General features: G+C 42.8%; 1 protein-coding gene across 1 annotated transcript; it reads left to right on the forward strand.

The window, feature by feature from the left end:
* Positions 1-1,968: 1,968 nt before the first annotated feature.
* On the forward strand, positions 1,969-5,591 carry LOC306937589 (cyclin-dependent kinase 5 activator 1-like; the record flags this gene model as incomplete). Its single annotated transcript, XM_079521427.1, has 3 exons — positions 1,969-2,178; positions 3,157-3,522; positions 5,094-5,591. 3 exons carry the CDS (start codon positions 1,969-1,971, stop codon positions 5,589-5,591), a joined length of 1,074 nt encoding a protein of 357 aa, XP_079377553.1.
* Positions 5,592-14,958: the final 9,367 nt, after the last annotated feature.

Below are 14,958 nucleotides of genomic sequence, written 5' to 3' on the forward strand. Positions count from 1 at the left end.
ACATTAGGATCACATTTGCATGCCAGCAGCAAAGAGATCAAGATGTAATTGTAGCCTACATGAATTTGAAAAAGAATGATAAAAATGAATTGATTAACTTAAAGGTATAAAGACTCCACCAAGCGTGGACTGTTGTTTTGTTGCATATGTGTCAACCTGTATCATTATTGCTTATTATAATAAAAAAGCCCCCCACCCCATAATCATATAAGGGTTTGCTTTTTTCAATAGCTAAGGGTATAAAGTCGAAAACCACATATATATTTCCTATTTTGCATATATCACAGCAGTGTATGGCTGAGTATGAATAATTATCCTATCGAGTTAAGATATGAAACCAGCCTTTGCAAAAGCCCTAACATCAGCTATGAATCATACTCGTTAGCTGTCTCAGCTGTAGGGTAGAGCTTCCAGGCCCATATTAATTAATATTTTGGAAGCTGCTGTGTGTTGAAGGGGTGGTGTTTTCGTTCAAGGCTTCCATTTTGAAGCTAAGATGGATGCTTGCGCACAATTCTTTCTCATGCCTCTATGGCCTTATCTTGGTCCTTATATAATGTGGAAGTGAACACGGTTGAGTGGCGAGAGGGGGGCCCGTTTTCACCGTGGTGGTGTTGATGAACAACAATCTACACAGTAGTAGAGGAAGCCATAAACGACACGCGTTAGAATTTCCGTTGGAGGTGAAAACAATGTTGGGCTTGCTTTGGTTAAGCAGTGCTTAAGATATATGTTTTAACTCAACTCCGAACAGTATCTGTACCTGTAGAGCATCAAACATGTTCTTTCTGGGGTATATGAAAACAAAGCAGCAAGCTACTTTCTATAAGCTGCCTGTTCAAAGATTTAAACCCCTGCTCCCACAGCAGCTGTGAAGGAATGTATGTAATTGCTTTAGGCTGGATGATATTAGCTTTTGACAAACTTCTGTTTTTCATCAATCATAATACATAGAATGGAAAACATATACCCTTGATATTCATGTGGCATCACTTCTAATGTATAATTTTGGCAATGGGCATTGTGAGCAAATTGTCTGTTCTGCAATATGTCATTTTAACATAATCCTTATTGAAGGAATGTAACGGGAACGGTATAAGCAGTCAGTGATAGAAATAGAAACCCTTCTAGTTTTCTGAAAAACAAACAAACACAAACCCTCCCACCCAACCCCCAATCCCCAAAAGAGTACATATAGACAGTAAATAAGAAGGTATACAACGAAGAGATTTAAAAAAATCATACCCGTGTGAAGTGAGGGGCGCTAATATATTAATATATAAGTCTAACTCATGTTGCTATATGATTGTTGCTATGTGATGTAATGATGATGTAAAACAAACGGTGTCAAAACAAACATTAAATTCTCTTTATTGTTAATGGCATGTAATGTTTGTGTTAGGGACAAGATGATGTAATTTTTTCCGTCATTGTCAATGGCATTTTTAAAACAAACATTGAACTAAACACAAACATTAAACCTGTATATAGGAGGGGCAGCTATAGCGCCCCTCAAAATGGGGCAAATGCATGTGATACGCTTCAATTGTTGGTATAACATAGACAGAGTATTCTTCATTTTGCAATAAGTCAAATCTAATTCAAATGTCCTGTTGTAGAATGTAAATTAGGCCTACATATAACTCAGTGGACAGCAACAATCTATCCCAGTTGTTTACATTAGATACATCTCTGAATGCGAAGATATTCTGTAGTTTCAATTAAAAGGCAAAAGTTCCATTCTATTGCGTTAAATCTGACCCTCTTTCTTGTATTTTCCCACATAGGTTAAGTTCGAGTGTTTTCCTCAAACACTGACTGCTTTTGATAAATCAAAGAGCCACTAGCCACCTGCGCCCCCATCCACGCGCCACCTCATCCTTTCTCCATCCCACCCTTCCTCCCCCGAACACACACACACACACACACACACACACACACACACACACACCACCGGGGACCGCCACCATGGGTACGGTGCTGTCTCTGTCGCCCAGCTACCGCAAGGCGGCCCTGTTCGAGGACGGCCCCGCCACCGTGGGACACTACACGGCCGTCCAGAACAGCAAGAATGCCAAGGACAGCGCCACGGCCGCCGCCGCTAAGAGCCTCAAGCGCCCGTCCATCATCAGTGTCCTGCCATGGAAGCGCATCGTGGCCGTGTCGGCCAAGAGGAAGGTGAGGTGGCATATTTTAAATGAGAGTTCTTTGAGGAGGAAGGTGAGGTGGCATATTTTAAATGAGAGTTCTTTGAGGAGGAAGGTGAGGTGGCATATTTTAAATGAGAGTTCTTTGAGGAGGAAGGTGAGGTGGCATATTTTAAATGAGAGTTCTTTGAGGAGGAAGGTGAGGTGGCATATTTTAAATGAGAGTTCTTTCCTGTACACGTGCTGAGATATATTCCGATAGGCTAACTTGAAGAAATGGAGAAATCTGAAGCAGACAGGCGGTTGAAGAGATTGTTCTCGGAGTTCCATTTTATTGCACATCAGAGTACAGAAACAGAAGCAGCTCTGACCACAGCGGGACAGCCCGACGACCTCCGAGTGTGACACACAACTTACATTCAATTTGACTGGTTTAAATACTGTTGTTTCACATGCTGAACATACGGTCTCTATGGTGGAACAACAATAGAATTTAAAATCTGTGTTAACACTTCAGAGAGCCTTTTGTCCAAAGGTGACTATACAGGAAGACAGATATCTAGATCAATGGTCACCACCATGGGGTGCTATACTGAAGAGCCTGAAGCGGACAAAGTTGGGCTCTATTTTCGTCCATGCTAAACCTTCATTGCTTTTTTTTTTTACTATTTTGAAAAGCAGTTTTGAATAGTTCAAATAGCCGATCTACAAGCTCAGAATGTAGTTTAGGGATAAGGGGTTTAGCACTGACGAAAATAGGGCCCAAATTCAGGCTCTACATCGACATGTTGTGAGCTTGTAGATTGGCTATTTTAACTATTCAAACATACAAACAGACAAAATCTTATCCAACGACAACAAAATATTCTAAGTTTTTGGTCTGAAAGGTGAAATGTCATCAAATGGTGCATGGTCTGTGGCTCAAATGCTTAGTGGGCCTTAATTAATATTAAAAAGTTTGAAAACCACTGTTATAATGGCTATACTGGTTCCATTCTGTTCTCCAAAGGGCTCCAAGAAGCTAGCATCGGAGGGAGGGGATGCTGGGGGAGGCAAGGGGAGCCCGCAGGACGGACATCACGTGGTCACGGCGGCCTCCGAGGCCTCCTCCGCCGACAGCCTGAAGCTGAAGAAGTCCCAGTCCTGTGCCAACCTCTCGTCCTACACCACCACCTCCTCCACCACCCAGGAGCACCACAATGGAAACACCACCACCACCACCACCACTACCTCCTCCCACCTGCCCACCTCCAAGACCCTGGCCAACGTGGCGACGCACGTCGCCTCCGTCGTGGGGAAAAAGAACTCCCTGACGGGCTCGGGGCTCCAGCCGTCCTCCAACACGGCCGGCACGCCCAAGCGCGTCATTGTCCAGGTAATGTGGTGGTAAAAAAGAAAATGCAGTCTATAACACTTAAAAAAAACAATATTTTTTTTCAGCAATTTAATGAAAGGATGCATTTCCATAAATTAGAACAAATATTTAAGAAGTAGTGAAAATAGCCAATCTGCAAGCTCACAACGTGGTGCGAAGCGACGCGTTGTGATCTTGTAGATCTGCTATTTTCACTATATAGTTTGGGTTCCGGGCAAATCTGTTATTTCTGTTTTGGGTCACATGCAGGCTAAAACGTTTGAGAACCACTGGTCTATACCAGTTTCTGTTTCTTTTGTTAACTTATACATTTTTTGTTTGGTCTTTCTTGGCGCACTGGTCGTAATTGATTATGTGTATCCTCCACTGCAGTGCCTATACACACTGGGCTGCCTTCCTCCAATCCAATATGAACATCGACAAAAAGTGTATAAAAGGAACAGGGAAACCTCCAAACTTGAGCAATAGCCCTCAGCCCACAAGATACATCATTAGAGCTGAGATACATACTGTAGACAAAAATAGCTATGGTCTCTGGACCCTGCATTCCTCTTTCACACTCAACCTGAGCATCGCTAATGGTGTTCTGACCAGAGGCGTATCTACAATAAGGCCTGTCCAAATCCATTTCTGGCCTGGCCAAAATCCATACAATGAGAAAAAAATAAGACAAAAACAAGACCTGAGAACTATTAATGGACAGCTAATTGGCCGTTGCGGTAGAGCGACCCTCAATCACCCATTGGAATGTAAATGCATGCCTTTCAGCCTTTGTATCCTACTCGTCTGGCAGGTATATCTCTTTGAAAACCTTTAGTGCTACGATTGTGCGCGGGGAGACGACAATTAACACATGATCTTTCCTGCCCAAAACGTAATTCCTGGATACGCCACTGGTTCTGACCCGACACACTGAAGTGATTGCTGCAACAAATATTGATCTAAACCCATTCTATCATAGGGTGGCGTTATTATTGTAGTATGAAAACACAGGCTCTGATATAGAACCCGTAGCAACCTTCTTATCCACCATTTAGTTCACAAAATAATACTAATCGTTGGACCCCCTCCTCTCCTTTCTCCCTATTATTCCCTCCTGCTCTCCATCTAATCATCCATTTAACCACATGCACTCACCTTAATGCATCATTATTGGTTTTGGGTTTTTCATTATAGTTTAGGTTTTGACTTTTTTCTATTTCAGTTAGTTTTAGTTAGTTCTTAGAGCGAGTTTGATAGTTTATATTTTTGTGCTTAGTTTTTTTTTTTTTTTTTAGTGTTAGTTTTAGTTTTTTCTGCCCTTTTCAATCCTGCACCTGACAAATAAGTCATGTGCAGGGTTGAAAAGGGCCAGAGTAAGGATTGTGTAATAATCCCCCCCCCCCCCCCCCCCACACTAGTAACTAAAGTTTTAAAATAAATGTAGCAGAGTAAAACTACAACATTTGCATCTGAGCTGTAGTGGAGTTAAAAGCAGTGGAAATTGGAAATGCTCAAGTAAAGTACAAATACCTCAAAAACAATACAGTACTTAAATGTACCTCATTACGTTTCCCCCACACACGCCGCAGGCGTCGACCAGCGAGCTGATGCGCAGCCTGGGCGAGTTCCTGTGCCGCCGCTGCTACCGCCTCAAGCGCCTGTCGCCCACCGACCCGGTGCTGTGGCTGCGCAGCGTGGACCGCTCCCTGCTGCTACAGGGCTGGCAGGACCAGGGCTTCATCACGCCCGCCAACGTGGTCTTCCTCTACATGCTGTGCCGCGACGTGGTCTCGTCGGAGCTGGCGTCGGAGCGCGAGCTGCAGGCCTCGCTGCTCACCTGCCTCTACCTCTCGTACTCGTACATGGGCAACGAGATCTCCTACCCGCTCAAGCCCTTCCTGGTGGAGGCTGAGAAGAAGGAGGCCTTCTGGGACCGCTGCCTGGATATCATCGAGCGCATGAGCGGCAAGATGCTGCGGATCAACACCGACCCGCACTACTTCACGCAGGTGTTCGCCGACCTGAAGAACGAGAGCTGCAAGCGGGAGGAGGAGAAGACTCGTCTCCTCATTGGCCTGGACCGATAGGAGGTCGAGGGGGGTGGGGGTGGTGGGGTGGAAAGGTCCTTTCAAAGGGGCAGCGATTAACGCACCTTCTAGTAATTCATTTTCAATGAGACCTGCGTTTTTTTTCTGCACACGCAGAGAAGTCGAGGGGCGACAACGCAAGCGTATTTATGAAATTGTCACACACGTGCTCGTTACGTGCACACGCCCGCGACTGACCAGACCTGGATTCTGTTTAGAATCCAGGTCCAGGTTTACGCTTGCGTTGTCACGCCCCCATCTCGAGCAGACCTGTCGTTGATCCAGGCGACAACGTCTGCGTTAAACGATGCCCGTCTGAAAGCACCTTAAGGGTGGAGGGGATGGTGGAGGTGAATGGATGAGGGAAAGGTATAGAGAGGGTGGAGGGATGGAGTCAAATGAGTATACAGATGGAGTGTAGAACTACAGTGAAGCAGCGGTGCTGTCTGGCATTTCTTACACTATTCACAATGTTTAGCTGTTGCTTTATTTCGATCGAGAGATAGAGTAGAGAGATACCAGCACACCCCTATAAACTTAACAATATAAACCAAAACATAATAGCAGTAGTGAGTAGTCTGACGATGCAAGTGGTTGGAATTTAAACATAGCACGTACAATGCCAAAAAGAAGAGACCAAGGCAAAAAAAAGCCTTTAACTTAAAGTGGCTAATGCATTGCAAGAGCTAAAAATGCGCCTATGCGTTGCGGCACAACTGCCTTCATCAGGGTGATGTAGCACTTTCTGAGTGGTGTAAACCACTCCTACAACTGGCTTTGTTAGTTTACGTGTCTGTCTGTCTGTTCGTACCAAAAAATGAGCATGGTTGCTATGGTCACCCAGTTCACACGGGTGTGATTTCATTACGTCAGACATTACGTCAGACCACAGCTGATCAGTCTATACACCACTCAGTTCACACGGGTGTGTTTTTTTTTCAAATGAAGGAGCACTTACAGTAGGTGACAGAGACAGCTCATGCTCTCCCATACATGCATTGCTCGCATAGGCAGCAACTACACATGGGGATTGATTGGTAGTTAGCGCATTTTCCAAACCACAGTGCCAAATCAGATCCTTGGTCTGGAGTACACAGCCAAACCTCCGGCCTCCTTATCTGACCTGATCAGAACCTGATTAGATTCCCACGACCAGAGACCACTTGCTGCTGTCAAACACCTGGCCCCCACTTGGCTCATTAGGGGATAATAATACATCGAGGATGAGAATGATTATTAGATTTCTTGACAATACAAGGCTAGATTAGATTCCTTGTTGATATCAGCTGCCCAGCCCCACAGGGCTTATAAAATGAGGCTGCTAACAGGATTCATTGAAATAGACATGATCCTAATTTAAGTGTTTGCCAGGGGGCGATACGTCGTGCTTCACTCTGACCTGTTCTGAATTTTTGTGTCATACAAAACAAAAGCAACCAAAGGCGAGAACCAAATGCCAGATGACACCGCTGTAAGCTGCTCATGTATATATTTGTGGAAAATATAGGAAATATTATAAAGACACATGGAAGTAAAGAAAACATAAGAGGCAAACAAAGAACCAGTGTGTGAGAGAGAGAGGACAGAGACGTTTCTTTTGCCACATGAGAGACATCAGGTTGGCAGAATCATATCAAATACGATAACCATGTTGCATTAGATCACTTTGTATGTCTGTGTGTAGCAAAGGCTGCACGTCGATCACCTAACATACTGTATTGCCAAATCCACTTTACCATAATCCCTTATCGAAAAACCGAACTCTTACACTGGTCATGGGGGTGCACCACTATTGAGACTTGAGACTTGGGAAAAACACTGAAAGAAAAGTATAGGTTATGAATTGGAACCCTCATTTTTCTTCTATTCTTAGACTATAAAATTGGAATGACTTTGTCAATGTTTAGTGTTTGACACTGTTTAACAGTTTTGTTAAGCACACTCGTAGATTTTCGTTTGTTTACTTGGGAAGAAATGCAATACTGGACCCATGCTTACGTGGGGGAATCTTTCATTCTCTTGTCCCCTCACCCCTTCTGCACTTTGTCCAACAGTCCACATTGGTGCTGTTCCATTATCTGACGTGAGGCAGAAAGTGAGAGAGATGATGAAGGAGAGGGATTTTGTTTGTTTGGGAACCGAATGGAAGCTGAGACATATATTATAAACCCAGGCGAAAAAATGTCTGCACTCTGCACGCCGTGGTTTGCAACGTCACAGAGAACGCACGCAGTCACACACGATTGAGTTCATTTCACTTTCAAAACACGTTTGCGCTCACTTCACTCTGTGCAAGTGGCATTGAGATGTTGCAAGGGGGACTGGGGAGGCTATACATAACACAATCTCTCCTGGCAAACAGAAGTCCAAGTCAGGAAATAAATACAAATAAATTCTATATATTATAGGCGTTTAAGCTTATGAAGTGTAATGTACGAGAGGGCATGCACGAGGAGTAGGTGCCACAGGTGAATATCGGATTTCATTCTTCCATCATATTAAACATGGCACCTTGAAGTTACTATCAACACTTCACTCAAGGGACTGTTGTCCCAAGTGTCCATTATATTACCTCTCCCACCTCTTTCTTTACCTTTCCACCGGAGGACTGAATGAGACAACAGATTCTCTCTGATCCAAAAACTTGGCATAAATCAATCCACGCTCGTTCAAACGTGTTTAGTCTGGTCCAAACCGGTCCTTCCTTATTAAGATTCAATGGCCCAATTATTCAAATTGAGTTGTGTTGACGTGCATGTGTGCTTCTGTAGGTTTTTCTAGCATGCAGCTTTGTGTTGGGCACACCTCACCACACCACACACTGTAAACAAGACTGGGCCGAAGCCAGTCTGCTGGACTTGCTATTGAAGCTGGAGTTAGTGATGTGACATCGGAAACAAGGCCAAAAACAGTCAGGCCAGACCCTGCAGGCATGCACTGCTGCTATTTCACTGCCTGTCTCGCACAAGGAATGTCTGATGAGGGAACATTCAAAGGAGCATAGTTGAAGCCTTCCTTGCCTTCCTGTATGCCAATCTATGATGTCACATCTCTCAGTCCACCTTTAACCGTCGTCAAGTTTGACAAAATATCCTGTCCTGCCAAGGTTGCATTCTGAGGGGTGACCAAGCAGAAGGTTGCATTCTGAGGGGTGACCAAGCAGAAGGTTGCATTCTGAGGGGTGACCAAGCAGAAGGTTGCATTCTGAGGGGTGACCAAGCAGAAGGTTGCATTCTGAGGGGTGACCAAGCAGAAGTCGAGTCATGCAATGAAGTGGAACCCAGAACCCAGTGGATCCCATTTCCTCCAGACCTGTTGCTTTGACCACTTCAACAACACCAGGATCCATATTCTGAGGGAAAACCTTCGCAGACAATAGTGAATCAACAAGCTTACAGCGCATTGCGTGCAACGCGTTGTCAGCTTGTAGATCTGCTATTTTCAGCGAAGATATTTAACGTGGATCGAAAACTGAAAAATACACTAACATAGAGCCCTGGGAGATTCCGCTCAACCATATAGGGTTATATAGACCCCCAATGGAAACCAACAAATTCCTTGACTCTCGGCAGAGATTTTCAATTAAGCTGTTTCCAAAACTTTCAGTATGCACTTCCTATCATGAGACTTTTGCCTCTTGTGATTGGCCAATTAGAAACATCTGGAAACCTACCTGCATTGCGGCAGTCTAAAGCCCTAAGCACACCAAAGGGTCACCATGCAACTCCTTGGGTCCAAACGGTTGCAAGGAGTTAACGCTAAAACCGTCTTGACCCTTTGGTGTGGTTAGGGCTTAAGTCCAAACCACACAAAAGGGTGCACTCCTCGCAACCAAACGCGAGGAGTTGCATGGCGACCCTTTGGTGTGGTTTGGCCCATTGAATTGAACAAGTTGAATCACTTGGGTCGACTGCCATATATCAAGAAAACAATAATACAAATATTTTACAAAACAACAAAATGGAACAAAGGAGCCAATACTACTGACTGTGCTGAACAAGAAAGATGTTTAAGCAAATGCATAACCTTTTCAGGATGTTCTTATTTTACATGTCGGAGACGATGATAGTCAGGATGGATGGCATATGAATGCCGTTTATGTATGATGACTGACTGGGCTGCAGTATAGGTACAGCACTGTAAAAAAACATGTAGCCTTGAAACCAGAGTCAGACCTCAAAAGACAAATATGCACACGAAGAATGAATTCCAATTGACCTTAAGCACACCGCTGCCATCTTCCCAGCATGGTGGTAACTATAGGTGCAACTTCCCATTGACAGCTCATTCATCCAAACAGAAAAGTCTATCTGATTGTATTAAAACAACGTCAAACTCACCAACATTGCAGCTGTACAAAAAGCTTGAAGTATCCTCTTTATATGTGCAAAGTATTTGTTTAATAAAAATCCACTGTAGACATGTTATGAGCTATTTAGGTGATTTATTTGTATTGGAGTTTGGAAGTGCTCGTTGAATATCACTCAACGGATCAGGTGTACCACCTGTTTTGAATTTGCACATAATGCAGGAGGCAGCAGGAGGTTGCTTTACTGATAACGAGCGCTTCCAAACTCTGACATTTGGGAAAATAATCATCTGCAAGGAATTTCTTGATAGGAAGTAGCTCATAATAACATGTCTACAGTGGATTTTTAATTATGAAACAAACAGATAGAAAGAGGATAATTCAAGCTTTTCGTACAGCTGCAATGTTGGTGAGTTTGACGTTGTTTAATACAATCAGTTAGGACTTTTCTGTTTGGATGAATGGCCTGTCAATGGGAAGTTGCACCTAGTTACCACCTTGCTGGCAAGATGGCAGTGGTGTGCATAAGGTCAAGATGGCAGCGGTGTGCTTAAGGTCAAGATGGCAGCGGTGTGCTTAAGGTCAACTGCAGCCAAACCTGTTTACATGCTCTTTCTCTGTGCTGTTGTCAATGTTCAAACAGTCCACAGGTAGCATTTTACAATGAATCACAGGGTGATTACCGAATCATCAAAACATGGGTATTCTTTGTTGCATTTGGTTTTATCCAGTTTATGAGTGGTAGCGAAATCAGATTTGGTATAATATAGGATTTCAATAGACAAAAAAACAACAACCCTACAAGAGCAGTAGTGTTCAAATTAACATGCACAAGATTGAATGCTTTTGTCTTAACATAATATAATAATGACTCACGGCCATTTTTCCTTCCCAATCCTAATTTCATGCAATGTCCAAGCATGAATCCAATGCTCATCAAGTGAAAAACATGATCAAAACAGTGGTGGCTGTTTTATAGCTGTGCTGTTTTAGCTTTGTTGTTATTTTATTCATTCTATTCAAATCTTATGGATGAAACCCAGAGTCTACGTACTGTAAAGAATAATAGCTATAACAAACAAAATGCCTATAACCACTCAATGTTTACTGCATCTGATTTGGGTTGGTCTGGATGGTAGCAGTTTGAATTGAATACGTTGAAATGCAACCACCGATTTGAACGAACGGGGGCCAATCTCTTCCTGTCTGTTATTTGTCAACGTCTAGTCACTATATTCACAATCTCACACACTCACACTCACACACACACACACACACACACACACACACACACACACACACACACACACACACACACACACACACACACACACACACACACACACACACACACACACACACGCGCACATCCTTTTTTGATATTGCAAGGTTCAAGGTTTCTTTATCGTTACATATTTTGTACAGGATACATAAGAGTACCTACTTAAGCTATTCAATGTTGAATGATACCTGGATGACATCATGACACCACACGAACACTTATATTATCCAAGCAGTCCCTGCGGCTTCCAGCTGTGCAGGGACCATAATACGAAAAAGGACAGGAGTCAAGGAAGTATAAGGACAGGAAACGACAGTCTCCAGAATAGAACTCTGTGATTCTCATATACCAGTGCGGTTCTGGAACTCTCTGAGGGAGTTTCGGACGGTCGGAACTCAAGATCCACTCAACCCCTTCCCATCATGCATCTCTCATGTTCCTGTCTTTGAACAGTGCATAAACTACGTGCCATATCTTATCTTATCTTGCAAACACATACAAGACAAAAAAAATAATATTGTGTAACATATGATGAAGCTTATGACGACTGGTGACAATGGGGTTATTTCAATTTTCCTTCCTTTTCATTTGTGGATCATATCGTGTAAAAAAGAAGTTAATAACTTTGTTGAACAAACGTCTATAAGGCCACTATAGTGTTACAGTAGAGTACTGATGCTGCAGCCTGTGACTCTATGGGTGTATGACTATGTATGTGAGAAGTGAGAAGATTTGATCAACTGTTACAGTTTCTTTATATAAAAAAATATTTGCAAGCATGTTGCCTTTGTGTGTGTTTTTTTAATATACATTAAAGTTTCTGAGGTAAAATGTCAGATTGTCACCAGGAGGATGATCATTATGGTGTTAAATACAATTTAGTGAAAATAGGGATTAACAGGCATGACCCAAAGCCACACTAAGGATTACTTAGCTCTGTTCCATAGCTCTAATGCGTTGCATTTAGAGCTATGTTACTCTCAACTTCCGCCGCTCGCATGAATGCAGACCAGCCTCTCGTCTTTAGCGTAAATAAAAAGAACGTTTATGCTACTCACCAAAACAAAGACGGGTTGTGTCATTAGAAAGCCTACTTTCCTTAGTGGGAGCACTCTGAGCCCCCCACCACACGTATAAACGATACTTTTTGGCCAGAAAGGGATTTTTTTTCACCGGAGGAAAAATATTCTCTATGAGGCAATTCTCTGGGCAATATCGGTAGAAGGCGCAGTGGAGTAACTAAAGTATTTTTTTGTACATTTTATAATAGTATAAATAGCTGATCTACAAGCTAACAACGTGACGATGTAGATTGGCTAGTTGAACTATTTTTAAATGTTTTAAAATAGTAAAAAATGGCAAATAGGTTTAGGGATAAGGGGTACGGGGTGGCAAGATGGAGCCCTTAATGTTTGTGAAACGAAAATCTACACTAATAGCTGAATATAGGAGGGGAGGGGATAGCTGAAGCCTGGGTGAAAACCCTTTACACTGTAAGCTTGTCTTGTATGGTTTATGTAGTTGTAGTACCCACTCTGACCATTGCAGGGCAGTAGAAAGTTGTTTAGCAATAGCTTTTGGAGGTCTCAGATGATACAGCAAGTAATCAAGGAGGGCTAGGGACCGATTAGCAACATAGTTTAAGTAAACTTGCTATATGGGATTCATATATATATATATATAGGCTATATGTTGTATCAAATAAACACAGCACAATAAAATACACCTGGGGAGAACATGTAAAACATTGTTCATGTTCTCCCCAATTACACCTAATGTTTTATGCCAATTTCTCTTTGAAAGAAACCATGTCGGTTTTGGCCCATTGGTGGTCTGACAGAGAGGCAGGCTGTTATTATGCTTTACAACCTGTGTACATGAGAATTGTTGATGTGAGAGGTTATTTGTGTTCAATCCTTTAGGCCTGCATACTATAAACTCAATAAACCATTTAGTTTTTGAAGTGTACAATATCTCACTTCCATCTCTTCTTCCTCTTATAGGCTTTGCTACAATGCATCTATTTGGTGGTAGGCCTAGTTATATTATTGACATGCACTGGATATTATAAAATGTTCACTGTTTTTTAATGTATTCATTATTATTTAAAAAATCTCCCCCGTGTGAAGTGAGGGGCGCTCTTATCATCAACATCATGACATAACATGTCGATTTACTCAGACACATATGACGTAAATTCTCCATTCATTGTCAGTGGGAATTTAATGTTTGTGTAAGACGAAAATCTACACTAATAGCTGAATATAGGAGGGGATAGCGACCCTCAAAAAACAGACACTGAAGCCTGGGTGAAAACCCTTTACACTGTAAGCTTGTCTTGTATGGTTTATGCAGTTGTAGTACCCACTCTGACCATTGCAGGGCAGTAGAAAGTTGTTTAGCAATAGCTTTTGGAGGTCTCAGATGATACAGCAAGTAATCAAGGAGGGCTAGGGACAGATTAGCAACATAGTTTAAGTAAACTTGCTATATGGGATTCATATATATATATATAGGCTATATGTTGTATCAAATAAACACAGCACAATAAAATACACCTGGGGAGAACATGTAAAACATTTTTCATGTTCTCCCCAATTACACCTAATGTTTTATGCCAATTTCTCTTTGAAAGAAACCATGTCGGTTTTGGCCCATTGGTGGTCTGACAGAGAGGCAGGCTGTCTGGATGTTATTATGCTTTACAACCTGTGTACATGCGAAGTGTTGATGTGAGAGGTTATTTGTGTTCAATCCTTTAGGCCTGCATACTGTATATAAACTCAATAAACCATTTCGTTTTTTGAAGGCCTTTTGAAACGAGTGTACAATATCTCACTTCCATCTCTTCTTCCTCTAATAGGCATTGCTACAATGCATCTATTTGGTGGTATAGTTATATTATTACTGGAACAATATCAGAATCATTAATTCTGATCACAAGAAATTTACAATGTATAACTAAACGTATGTTTATCGAATACAGAATCTGTCAATGGACAGTCACGTCATCAGTATTAATTTGCAAAAGTACATGACTAGAAAGAACAGCACATCACCCAGCACCACGGACAGCGCCCACTTCTCTCTGTGACAGAGATGTGGGCGCTGTCCGTGGTGCTGATTCCACAGCGCAGCAGCATGTTACTGTTTTACCCTCTTATCCCACCAGTCAGGCGCCACCAGGAGGCCGAGTTCTGACAGTACTACTCCTTCCTACAGATTCTGTCCAAACATCACGCGAATCTGTATACAGGCCTGCCGCCTACACACGATTAAACGAAACCGTTTCTTTCAGATTTCTCATATTTCATCCTGATTGGGCTTCCGAAGTTTGCAGAAGTGCTCTGTTTTGAACAACATGTTCAAATCATGAACACTGTCAGCATGTGATTTCCGTGACATTTTGGACGCACATTCCCCACTAGGCCGAACAAGAAATCCGCCCAATAATCCGCCCATCATCAAGAAAGTCGTTGGTTCGAGTCCGACTGACAAGGCCATGCCGATATCGACCCCATATTGCCTCATTATAATATTCATCAATCGCAGCCTCGGACACGTGCGTGGTTCCGCATATGGCACGAGGGGACGGGGAGGTGTCTCTGTGTCATCGTTTAAGAAGCCAACCAATAGATACACGTTCCTTTCCACACGCTTCCTCTCGGATCCACCAATCAGAGGCACAGCATCCGTGGTGTGTGTTGTGCTCGTGCAACCTTGCGCAGGTTATAAACCCCGTCCGTCTGTCCGTCTGTCATCTGCTGCTCTCCATT

The sequence above is a fragment of the Electrona antarctica genome (assembly GCF_951216825.1).
Source record: "Electrona antarctica genome assembly, chromosome: 14".
Taxonomy (NCBI): Eukaryota; Metazoa; Chordata; class Actinopteri; order Myctophiformes; family Myctophidae; genus Electrona; species Electrona antarctica.